This window comes from Oryza brachyantha, chromosome 1, assembly GCF_000231095.2.
Source record: "Oryza brachyantha chromosome 1, ObraRS2, whole genome shotgun sequence".
Lineage (NCBI taxonomy): Eukaryota > Viridiplantae > Streptophyta > Magnoliopsida > Poales > Poaceae > Oryza > Oryza brachyantha.
The window spans coordinates 32,859,374-32,871,671 of NC_023163.2; the positions used below are offsets into that span (position 1 = coordinate 32,859,374).

The following is a 12,298-nucleotide window of genomic DNA, read 5'->3' on the forward strand; positions in this document are numbered from 1 at the left end:
AAAGCTCAGGCCCAGGAGTGGTCACCTTATCTGCCGCGTGCAATTCATGTGGCACATATTTACGTGCACTTGTCATCACCTAGCTTTGTCGCTTCGTCACGACTCACACTGGTTTGCCATTGCCATTGCCAAGCTTCTCGCCATGGAAGCTCTCCTCTCCTCGCCGCGAGCTCTCTTCTCCGTCACGCCGCAGACACCGTCCTCCTCGCGGTGGGCGTCCGCCAGGCGGAGGCGCCCCGCTCCTCCTGCCGCCGCCGCCGCCGAGCCAGCCGGGGAGGAGAAGAAGCCCGCCGCCGCCGCGGCCGGCGACGGCCAGGCGGCCTCGCCGGCGCCCAAGAAGATCCTCAAGAAGAAACCTGTCTACTCAAGTAATTAATTAATTAATTAATTAATTAATACACTTCGCGACTTTGTGTTTAGTTCTGAAAAATTCTGACGAGGCGTTTAATTAGCTACTGACTAACTGGACTGTCCATTGATTGATCAGTGAAGAAGGGCCAGATTGTGCGCGTCGATAAGGAGAAATACTTGAACAGCATCAACGTTAAGCACACCGCTTGATACTAATAATATTATTGCATTTGCTTCTTCCATTTCCATCTACTCTTTGGCTGCAATTTCAGTTCTTGATTCCTGCACATGATTGATTTTCAGTATCTGTCAGTTGGACACCCTCCTTTCTACAAGGGACTAGACTACATCTACGAGGACCGTGGCGAGGTTATTAATCCACTGGTTCTTGCAGTTATTTAGTGCTGATTAGAATCTAGCAACTTTTGATTTCGGCTGCTGTCGTAACCTCCTTCGATCGTCATTGTCGTGTAGGTTTTGGACATCAGAATCTTTGAGACTGGGGAATACGCCCTGGTAATCAAGTTTGCCAATTTGTGATATTGAATCTACTTAGCTGTAGGATTAAGTTTCTGAGTCTTTATTGTTCTTGCACAGATCGCTTGGGTTGGGATCCCAACTCCACCGGCATGGCTGCCAACTTACATGCTCATCAAGGTAAAATGCAGTATCTCTGTATCCATCACCATCACACATGCAGCAGCATTGCCAAAATGCAAAATGTATCATTCTTTTGACCAATTAATCATTTGTTTTGCAGTCGGATAAACTCGACTACGAGAGAATATGATGTGCACGAGATCGAAGGCTGCCTTCAAGCTTAGCTCCGCAAGAATTGTGCTCCGGTGGGAGATCGATCGATCCATCCATGGGGTTGCTAGACTGGAGTGATTTCTTTTGGAGGCAATTGTTCCCTGCATTGCAGTTATTCCCCATTTCCCCCTTATTCTGACCACTGTATATTGAACAAATTCAAGTGGTCATATTTAGAGCTACACAACAGTTCATATTCGTTCGTTTTGGATGTTGCCAACCTGCATTCATTCTAATCGTGTTCTGTGAGCTTTACCATGCGCACAAAAAAACAAGTTTTCAAGAGAAGTACACCAACTAAAATTAGTATGGTACGCATGCTAATGCGACGGCTCAATTTAATAATATAAATAAAATATCATAAATTCTTTTCAGATGTGATCATATAAACTAAATATTCAAACTTATTTGTCTATCAAGCATTTGTTAATCTGATTAACAACAACGAACCACCAATTAATAGTGCCTATCGTATCTTTATATAATTAACTATAGGTTGACACAAGTTATAATTACAAGTTTTTAAGTTTAGAGGATAATTCCAGAACTTGCAATGCCAAGTTTATGCACTGATTTCAGAATCAATGCAACAACGAATTGATACACTAATTTCATAATCAATGCAACAACAAATTGATACACTAATTTCAGAATCACTACAGGATTAAATTTACACACTCCAAGGATAATTTTAATTAAATAATTTATTTTTATTATCTAATATTGAGAATAAATTTAAACTATGTCAAGCCAAATTTAATGGAAGCTACTTTATACAAACATGTTTTGCATCCAATATAACTTTCTGTTTTCTTATATATCACGTAATTCAAAGTCTAATTTTTAATGAGTTGAAAAACAAATTTCATTGTGTTTTCTTATATTACATAAAAATATATTAAATCAAGTATTAAGTGATCATATAATACCTAGCAAATATTTATCGCAAGAGTTCATTTCAATTTAAAAAAATGATAGTTTTTAACAAAATAAAATTACTAATGATGTTTCCATTAGTTGTTCTTCCCGTTTGTAATTAAACAATATTATGCAAATAATGCATCATTTGAAAGATCAAGGAATTTATTTAATTAACAAATGGTGTCAACAAAACATTTCTAGAAACCCAAATACTCATTTTTATTTACTAGAAATTTATCTCTAATGTTATTGCTAATGATTTGGATATTTGGGGTCAACAATAGTGGTCTATAGCCGTGATCAATCTTATGATTAGCGTAACTACAGTATGATATTGAATATTGAACTTCACTGTCTTATTATCATTGTCGGTGTTCTAAAATTGTCGTGTGACAACTTTTACTACTGCGCATGTCGCGCTGATATTTTGATTAAACTTTGATTCTAAAGATATTATGACCACTAGAATTGATATGGTTTTTTTACTAGATTTAGTTAAGAAAAGAAGCTCATCTATGTATGGAAAGACCGAATTAAAAAAGAAGCTGACAAGACCACGACAAAGACACTTTTTTATTCTTTCTTAAAATATTTTCTATAACAGTTTTTTTGCGTGCCCAAGTTAGACTCTTAGGACCTGAGAGTATATATATGTGACCTCAAAGGGGCATGCATCTAATGTCATTAGATCAAAACAATTTTAACACATCGCCACCCTTAGAAGTAGTTTTTTGGTGAAGCAGACTTTTGGCTAGGTTGCATTGATTAGGTCTGACCTTCGACATGTGAGTTCATTCTCGTCGTCGTGTTAGCCATAGCGGCTAGATTAATACTTTCTCGATTCGGTCTGATATTTTAATCTAGTTGTATGGTTGTTACTTATCGTATCATTTTAAGTTTAAGATACTTCTATATTTTTTTATTATTGTTCTAGTTAATTATTTAGTAATTGCAATGGCTAGATCATGACTTTCTTTGTTAAGTCCAAAATTCTGATCAAAATGCGTACTATTCTGGAGGGCTGAAAATACTAAGATAAAAAGTTTAGATTGTTTGGCATTGTTATGGAAAAATCAAACGATATATTTGTAAATAAAAATTAATTTATAAATAAAACTTTTATATATGTGTTCTATTTAAACACAAAAGCTAAAAAAATAAACCACTATAAAAGATACAAAATCAACTTAACTTTAAGTTAAGCAAGAAAAAAGTCTGGCTGTTGGACGGAAGTAGTAGTAAAACCGGAAGGAAATAGAAAAAGAGATAGAGAACCAGCAATGGAGGCAAGGGTTGCAGGAGTGCCCGAAGACGAGGAGTCCGGCCTCCTCCCCCGCACATCCGCCGCCGGCCGCCGGCCATCCGCCGGCTCCGCACGCCGCGCGCCTCCCCAGCCGGTCTGGGCAACCGTGGACGGGCCCCTGGGGCTGCCGCTGGAGGAGGCGGAGGGCCACGCGCGCCGCTTCTTCCTCTGGGGGTTCGCGTGCCTCCCCTTCCTCTGGGCCATCAACTGCTGCTACTTCTGGCCTGTCCTCCGCTCGCCCGCCGCCGCCGCTGCCTCCTCTTCCTCCGCCTTCTCCCGCATCCGCCCCTGTGAGCCGCCTCGTCCCTCCTGAGATCTCATGTTTGACTTGTGCGCGAATTTTATGGGTGGTTTGAGTTGCTCTTGATCGATCTGGGCCGTCTTTTAGGTTTGGTAGCTACCCATATCGTGAATTCATGATGAATTAATCTGTTACAGAATTTGATACTGATATATTGCCGTTGTATCTAATTTTGTGCAAACATAGTACCCGTAGTTTAGCGGATCTTCAGAAAGTGGCTGGTCTTAGACTCTCAGTGCGATCTATCTTGATTGGTGTAGAATTTTGTGCTAAAATCGAGGACGCTAATGGAGCCTCGGAGAGTGTTGCTCACTCTCTGTTAGTGGCAACTGACAACTGAAGATCGATTTGGTCATGCAAATAATATGTTGCATCTGTATTCAGACACATTCAGTGTGTGCTATCTTAATTAGATGTTGATAGGATATGGTCAGCCCCACCGATGAAGGCGTGCTGGGCCCCCCAATGAAGATAGGCCCAGCTGCTTAGTGCCGCATCGCTCGATGGACGATCGATGCCTAGTCCAGCCTACCGTCAAAGCATCCATGGTCCGCCTTCGCTAGATTGCCTGTTCAAGTCCATCTCGTCTTGCGTCGTTCTGCAGCCTGCCGCCTGTGCCTGTGCTGAGAGGAGATGACTTGCGAGAGGCCAAGAGCCAGCAAGACTAAGACGCCAATGCTGACACCGCTTGTTTGTCTCACCAAGGCGCCGCGTCACTGGCTGCTCGCCTACCAACTACAAGAACCCAAGAAGATGTTGGTTTATCTCGCCCTTGCCAAGTTCTGAATCCTGACTTTGAATGTTTGATTCAAATTAATTTTCTTTTGTTTGTGTTTATTTTCTCAATCCTCAATTCCTCATGGGTTATCATGCCTATTTGAAATAGAAAATGGAAGTATGATTCTCATGTTGAGAATTGTAAGAAGAGACATTTTAGGCCTCAATTTGGATTTCATCCTGGGCCCCCAAATTCCTTCGTAGAAACGGCACCAGATATGGTTATTTCCATACTGAAAAGTAGGTTTTGAAACTAAAAATTTTAGTTATTTATCGTTCATCTCAGGAAGCTGGTTATTTGGCTTTCTTTTTGCCTTTTAATTGATCTATTATTTTATTGGCATTAAAAGCATTCCTTGTGCACCAGAATAAGCATGCCAGTCTGATCCTATTGATAGTCGGGCACTAAGTTATAAGCGTTGATTATACAAACCTGAGCCATGACCTATGAGTGCCCTTGGCAGTTTGACCTTGTATTGTCTTCTGTTGAACAAACTTCCAAGGTCAGTAATGACAATCTGAACCTAAGGAACAGACTGTGATCCTGTAAACATGATTTTATTATAGTTTACTCCATGGAAACATATAGTTCATCTTCACACTTAGGAAAACAAGTTGGACCATCAATATTTAATCAGTTTGTCCAATCTGTAGTAAACTAACCAGGTCACGATGGTGCAAGGCTTTGAAATAGGTGATTGCTTGAAATACCAGCATAGTTCTTGCACAATCATCGTACACATTTGGTTGAACGGAAAGTTAATGTTTAGTATGTTACCAGCGAGTGCTACTGTCTAGTGAAGATATTGAGGATGTTGTCATATGGACCAACATCACAAGATTTGAGCTAGCTTTTTCAGTGGCATCACTGGGTTATTCCAGATGAGACATTTCACCATGATAGTAGGAGATAATTCTATCCTTTTCAGTTTCTGACATTTGCTTTCTCACCGTTAAAGAGGTTATAGATTCTAATTTTTCAGTCAGTTTTTTTTTCTCGCAAACGCAGGAGAACTGCAATTCATTTCATTAAGATTTTTCAGTCATAGTAGTCACACAATTAACAGAAGTGAAAATACCTAAACTAATAGGATATCGCAATGTTTCCAATGGTCATTTTGGTTTTCTCTCATGCAGTAGCCTTGGGGTAAGTTCTGAACTCCGCACCTGGAAATGAAATACAACATTATCCCTCACCCTGAGGAGCATATGTCTTTCCTTATGATTGCAAACTTTCCTACCGCAGATGCTATTTTGACTAGCATAGATGTGAAACTAGTGGCAACCATGTGGTCTACACTTTTCTTACATATTATAGCTTCTTTTTGCAGATGTTGTCCGGTCGGCAATCGGCTTCACCATTTTCTCCGTGGTTCTACTCACCTGGGCTGCAACATTTATAATTGGTGGTGAACGATTGTTCGGGCCAGGGTGGAACGATCTAGTGATGTACAACGTTGCGGACAAGCTTGGTATCTCTGGATTCATGGGATAGCTTCCTTTAGTTGCCCCTTTTTGAGCAGACTTGCTCTGACCATTATTTGTCTTGCTGTCTGTAGTCTGTAGAACGATGTTTCTATCCGGTAAATGTAGTTTCACCCACATTGATAGCTTCCTGGTTGTTGATACAATTTGATGTACTGTAAATGTCAGTCACCACCAGTGATTAGACTGAAGTTCGGTGGGACTCGTCGAGTTTGTAGAAAGAAAAGGATGGATATATTGCCACAAGACGGTCTATCATAACCTGAAATTTATCATAGCTTTGAAAAAACAGCATATAGGACAGAAGTGACATACAGGGTGTGTTCCATGTCACCGTATAAGAGCATCTTCAAGAGAATTCAAATACTTCTCAAAACTTTGTATTGGGTCTCTCCAAAATAATATTGAGCATAAAAATACACTCTTCTAAAAGTAGCCTAAAACTGAATAACTTAGTGGCTATTTGGGTCTACAGATTTTTTTTTTAAGTCTCTTGTCACATCGGATGGATGTTTGGACGTTAATTAGGAGTATTAAATATAGACTGATAATAAAATTAATTGCATAAATAAATGATATTTCATTAGATAAATTTTTAAGCCTAATTAAGCTATGATTAGCAGATGTTTACTGTAGCATCATATTCGCTAATCATGGACTAATTAGGCTCAATAGATCCGTCTCGCAAAATAGTCTAGAGTATGAAATAAGTTTTATTAATAGTCTATATTTAATATTTCTAATTAGTGTCCAAATATTCGATGTGACATGGACTTAAAAAAAGTCTATGTGATACCAACAGGGTTTTAAGAGTAGGACCTCATATTTATGCTCCAAATTTAATATACAAGAGAGTTGATTTTATGCATGTAAAATATTAGGAATTGACTTGGGAATTTGCTAGAGATATGGTTTCTAGCTTAATTTTTAAAATTCAGTTTTAGGGATCAATTTTAGATACGAGATGCTCGCAAGGAAATTCTTTGTGAAAACCAACGAATTTGATTGGAATCTGCTGGTCAAGTGGGTCCAGATCCAAAGCCCAAAAAGGGAACAGCAGATTCAGCCCAGCGACGTCGATCAACAATTGAACCCACAGTTTCAGCCCAAAAAGTACCGCTAGTTCATGCGGTCATGCTATTGCCAGTTTGTCACACGCACGCGCAGGGAGTCGATGGCGAAGACGAAGAAGAAGAAGCGCGGAAAAGGGAGGAGAATTCGCGCGTTTGGCCGCTGGTCAGGCCAACGCGCCATCGACGACGAGGATGAACTGTCGAGCGGCGAATTCAAATTTACCACAGAAATGGCAACGGAGACTGGGATGACATAAATGGATGGGAAAATTGGGGCGAATTGAAAGTAATGAGACACAGGCAAAATTCAAATTGGGACGAATTGAAATTAATGAGTGAGTCGAATTGGCAAAAATAAATATTAGGCAAAATTCAAATTGGGACGAATTGAAATTAATGAATGACTCGAATGGCAAAAAAAATATTTTGCGGTGAGCGTGGATCGAACACGCGACCTTCAGATCTTCAGTCTGACGCTCTCCCAACTGAGCTATCCCCACACACTGTTTTATATCCTCTAAATTGTATATTCAACTTTTCTACATTTTCATCCTCAATCACCGTGATTAATGGTCCAAATTGCTAATGAAGTCAGGAAGCGCTGGTCAAAGTCATGCCGCGTAGTATATGTATTCCACTTCCACAACTACACTCCAGAAGTTTACTGGGATCGAAGCGCGTTAACTTGTAACTTACTCCAGTGATTTGCATGCAGTAATTGTCATCTTCATGGACCAAAACTTCCACATGCGCAGACTCTAGAACCGGCTAAACGCCACCACAGGACTTTTCTTTAGTTTTATCTTATAGGGACAGAACTTATTTTCTTTTTGTTTCAGATCCAAGACTTCCTTTTCATTTCAAATGCACCCTTGTCCCTGAATTTGTCATTTGTCAAATTCATCGATCGCAGTTAATTTGGATCCCTTGTTTGGTATGTTCAAATATTCCTATTGAGTAGTTAAAGCTGTGCATAGTATACAACTCATGATGGTGTCCTTCCAGGACTAATTTGTTGATTCATTATCATGTTGGCTAGTTTGAATGGTTGTCCATTCTATCAGCTTTCACGTTGAATATAGTTGAATATAATAGTTAGCTATCATCTCTATTTATTTTCATACATGGTCAACTAAAATATTTTTAGCAACCAATTTTAGGGGGTTGTTGGAGTTGACACATGTTTTTGGGACTAAAATCTTTTGGGATGACCCCAATCCAGGATTTTTGGACTATATTTTTAGGCATCTATTAGAGATGCTCTAAGCAGCTAGCTCTGGACAGATACAGTAAATACATGCAAGGATTTTTCAATTAAGAAGGAGCCCAACAAGTAGGGGCTCCCCAGCGAATAAATGGTTTTTCAATTACCTCCGGTTTTTTATTTGATGTTGTTGACTTTTGAATCTACGTTTGAACTTTCGTTTTATTAAAAGAATTATAATTATTTCATTATAGTTTGATTTATTAGTAAAGAAACTCTAAGAATAACTTATAATTACTGGTCTTTGCATTAGCAGCAAAATTATAAGTCGTTTTTAAAGTTTATTTAGTAATAAATCATAACAAACTAATTATATATATATATATATATATATATATATATATAAGTTAAGAGCATCAAATAAAGTTTTAAAATCGGGTCCTGCTTTGAGGGGATAAAATTAACAAAGCTTTAGACTAGTCGATCGGTTAAATACTTAAAGTAGTTGACTTTAGATATATAGTATATCTGATCATTCTATAATATTCTTTATTTCTGGATGAATTAACAGTGTTAATTCTTTTGTTCCTAGCCGAGTTATATATACTCCCTTTCGAGAAAATTTCTTTTAAAAAAATGTCAGACTAGTCGATGTAAAGTTAAAATATAAAGTCAAAGGCTAATGCCTAATATGGGTAAGGTCAACTACGTAGTATATATAGGCAGTTGGATCCACGTAGTACAAGTTTGATGTGGTAACGCTTGACGTTTTCGCCATTTGGCTCTTTGGCTTGTGAAGAAACTTTATAACCACCAGATATATTTGAGTAAATTATTAGAGAATAATTCACTCGTTCTAAAATATAAACAATTTTACTATTTAAAATTTATACCATAATATAAATATGTCTACATTGATTCTTATAATTTCCATTGTTGCAATAATTCTAAAGCCAATTAGATGCATATGAAGGGAATCAAATCAATGTAAAATTTAAAAATTAACTGCTAAAGTGACGAATCTTTTAATATTTTTTAATCCATGTTAAATGGACGAAGTAATTCATTAACAATTTCTAGCTAGACCAAGCTTGATTCAACTGGACTGCGCACCCTACACCACTTCTTTTTTCTTCTGGAATCCATAATATTTATTCCTTCTAGCGTAGACCAAATTATTAACGTGGGCTTCATAAATATCATTGCAACGGAGTTGGCATGCATAATTAGCATAATTAAGCCAGCTATGGTTTACACTCTACAGTTCACGTGCACCAACAAACATCGTGATAGCTAATCTTGATTACATGACATCTATGATCGATGGTCTGTTTCGCGCATGCCGGACGCCACGTGGTTATGTGTGATTAAATAATCTACCAAGTTACAAAGTTAAATATACTCCCATAGGTTTTTAATAGATAACTATGATATCTTTTAGATACTCCTTTATTCTAAAATAAATGATTATTTTGGGTTTAAAATTTTTTTCCACAATAAGTGATGATCATTCCGGAGTATTATTTCTCTAACCTACCACTTTTATGTTAATGTCCTTTCCATCTTACCCTTAACCACTGTCCCACTCCTAAACATCTATCATTTAATGAGGGGTATATTACCGTATTTTCACCCTCATCTTTTGACTTTTGCTTATGCTTGCAAGCAGGGGCGGATCCAGATCAGGAAATTAGAAGGGCTAATTGACTTCTTTCTCCTTTAGCTCCCCTACTCTTCATTTTTTTCTATTTTTTTCCCTTCCTCCCTTTTATTTTCCATGGAGATCCAACGGGTAGGAGAGCTTGAGCCCCTCAGCACCCACACTAGATCTGCCTCTGCTTGCAAGCCAAAATTTAAATTTTCAACATTAAATTTAGAGTTGATTTTAAGATTTTTTCATCATAGTTTATTTCTAGCATTAATTGGTTTTTTATCACTATAAACCCGTATATAAAAGTTTTATTCATAATTTTTTACAAACATTCACAAACTATTTATGGTTTGTAAATAAGTCATTTGTCTTTTTTTCATTAAAAAGCCAAAAGATGACCCATTTCATTCCTAATAATTTCTCACATTAAATATTGGAGTGTATAAATCATATATCGTACAAGATAGTATTTTCTTTTATTTCTTGATTTACTCACTTACAACATCATCTTTTATCCTACTTTATAGCTCATTTAATTCTATAGATATAATCATAATCATTGCATTGTAAATATGTAACACACTAGCCCGTTTGAAGCCTGTTAGTAGTGTGTGGCCCGAGTGGCCTAGAAGTGGATGTGTAGTGGTGGTTTAGTATCACCTTGGAAGTTTAGGAGGGTGGTGGCCTGCTTATAAGTCTTGGTGCTCCAACTATGGTATCCTCGGGTTGACTCTTTTACACGGAGCGAGGATAAAAGTGTAAGCGAGATACCATGCAAACGTGGGTCCGCTCAACGCATAGAGCAGACTAATATGGATTTTGGAGGCAGAGTGTTATAAAATATCGTCACAAATTTCTAGCTATAGACTAAGCCTGATTTCAATTAGAGTAACTAGCTTACACCATTTATAAAAATAAAAATCCCATAATAATTTCACCTCCTATATAGCTAGTGTCGACCAAATTATTAGCGTGTGCTTCGTATCATTGCAACGGAGTTTTATGCACCATTGGCATAATTAAGCCAGCTCTGATCTACAACTTCAGATGCACCAACAAACATCCTGATGACTAATCTTGATTACATATATGATGGTCTTGTTGCACGCATGGCGTATGCCACGTAATTTTGTGGGGTTAATCTACCCAATTATTTAGCTATCTTTGTAATTTTTCCAAAATAATGAAAATATTTATTCGATAGTACGTGCAATCGTACACTGAGGCCTTGTGCAGTTGCTAAAAAGTTTTGACGAAAGAGTCACGTCGAACGTTTGACCGGATATCGAATAAAAAACAGATTTTATAGCTTACCTGAAAACCGCTATACGAATCTTTTGAGCATAATTAATACATCATTAGCACATATTGATTACCGTAGCACGGACGGCTAATCATGCACTAATTAAACTCAAAAGATTCGTCTTACGATTTTCCCCGTAACTGTACAATTAGTTTTTATTTTCATCTATGTTTAATGCTCTATTTAAATATTTAAAGATTTGATACGATGTTTTAAAAAGTTTTTAGTAACTCAGTTTCGACCTGTGTATCAATCGATTGAGATCCAACTGAACGTGGTACAGCAGCGACGAAGGCCTCAGCTCAGCTGACAGAGATATGTACCAGCATCTTTTATCTTTTCAATTTTCTTATAAAAATGAATTTTTAATCTTAAATCTAGATTTGATTTTTAGGGTTTATTTATTATAGTTTATTTTTCACCCTTTGTTTTTAGATCGTTAAAAACACACATTATTTTTCGTTTACAAATTAATATATTGTTTATTTTTTCATGAAAAAAATCAAATAATCACTCCTACGTACGTAGCATACTTAAGGGTAGTAATAGGTCAAAGACTATTGTATCTTTTCGGAACCCTACTTAGCTCTTACGAAATTTTAAACTTAAAAATCTACAAAATTGTAGTCCATTCTATTTTGGACCCAAAAATTAGATTTTATAAGAAAAAAAGTTATGTGTGTTAGCACTCCTAAGCATACGTACTGTACTTTCACAAAAGATGATTAGCAATTAGCCGATTACTCCTAACCATCAACTATCACTTGGCTGTATACATATCTTAGGTATGTAATGACTGAGAGCATTTTTAGTATGGTTATATATCACATTAACTGCAGCCCTTAGCTACGACTGCACCTGATCTCGATCTATCACATCAATACAAAACATATTGGTTTTCAGTTAATTATATAATCTCTAGAGTTTAGTAAACCTGTCTCGATCAATATCGATGGTGACAGTAGATCAAATGTGTAAATTATACAGACTACTGAACTGGATTTTGTAATAATCATCAAGTGGCTGTGCTACACTACAAAATCTGGATTGCGAACGTTTGAATATTTGGATTTCGTTTGGAATCAGACAAGAGATCCACTCGATTGGGATGATTAA

The 12,298-nt window shown here is 37.3% G+C and overlaps 2 protein-coding genes and 1 non-coding gene across 3 annotated transcripts; 2 read left to right on the forward strand and 1 right to left on the reverse strand.

Moving 5' to 3' along the window:
* The first annotated feature begins 74 nt into the window (after window positions 1-74).
* On the forward strand, window positions 75-1,445 carry LOC102716472 (NAD(P)H-quinone oxidoreductase subunit O, chloroplastic). The gene is made up of 6 exons (XM_040530005.1): window positions 75-368; window positions 488-543; window positions 655-720; window positions 826-867; window positions 949-1,008; window positions 1,112-1,445. The coding sequence occupies exons 1-6, from the start codon at window positions 143-145 to the stop codon at window positions 1,139-1,141; spliced, it is 480 nt and encodes a 159-aa protein (XP_040385939.1). The 5' UTR covers window positions 75-142; the 3' UTR covers window positions 1,142-1,445.
* Window positions 1,446-3,282: 1,837 nt separating this feature from the next.
* Window positions 3,283-6,217, forward strand: LOC102717036 (probable gamma-secretase subunit PEN-2). Its single transcript, XM_006646646.3, has 2 exons — window positions 3,283-3,678; window positions 5,798-6,217. The coding sequence occupies exons 1-2, from the start codon at window positions 3,366-3,368 to the stop codon at window positions 5,959-5,961; spliced, it is 477 nt and encodes a 158-aa protein (XP_006646709.2). The 5' UTR covers window positions 3,283-3,365; the 3' UTR covers window positions 5,962-6,217.
* A 1,234-nt stretch (window positions 6,218-7,451) lies between these two features.
* TRNAF-GAA lies at window positions 7,452-7,524 on the reverse strand. The gene has a single exon. It is a non-coding gene; the product is annotated as a tRNA-Phe (tRNA).
* Between the last annotated feature and the right edge of the window lie 4,774 nt (window positions 7,525-12,298).

Excerpts from the sequence above, each read along its gene's own strand:
- LOC102716472 (XM_040530005.1), top strand. The coding sequence starts at position 143 with ATGGAAGCTCTCCTCTCCTCGCCGCGAGCTCTCTTCTCCGTCACGCCG. Across the intron at positions 721-825 it reads TCTACGAGGACCGTGGCGAG|GTTTTGGACATCAGAATCTT; the intron begins GTTATTAATCCA and ends ATTGTCGTGTAG. Across the intron at positions 1,009-1,111 it reads CAACTTACATGCTCATCAAG|TCGGATAAACTCGACTACGA; the intron begins GTAAAATGCAGT and ends TTTGTTTTGCAG.
- LOC102717036 (XM_006646646.3), top strand. The coding sequence starts at position 3,366 with ATGGAGGCAAGGGTTGCAGGAGTGCCCGAAGACGAGGAGTCCGGCCTC. Across the intron at positions 3,679-5,797 it reads CTTCTCCCGCATCCGCCCCT|ATGTTGTCCGGTCGGCAATC; the intron begins GTGAGCCGCCTC and ends TTCTTTTTGCAG.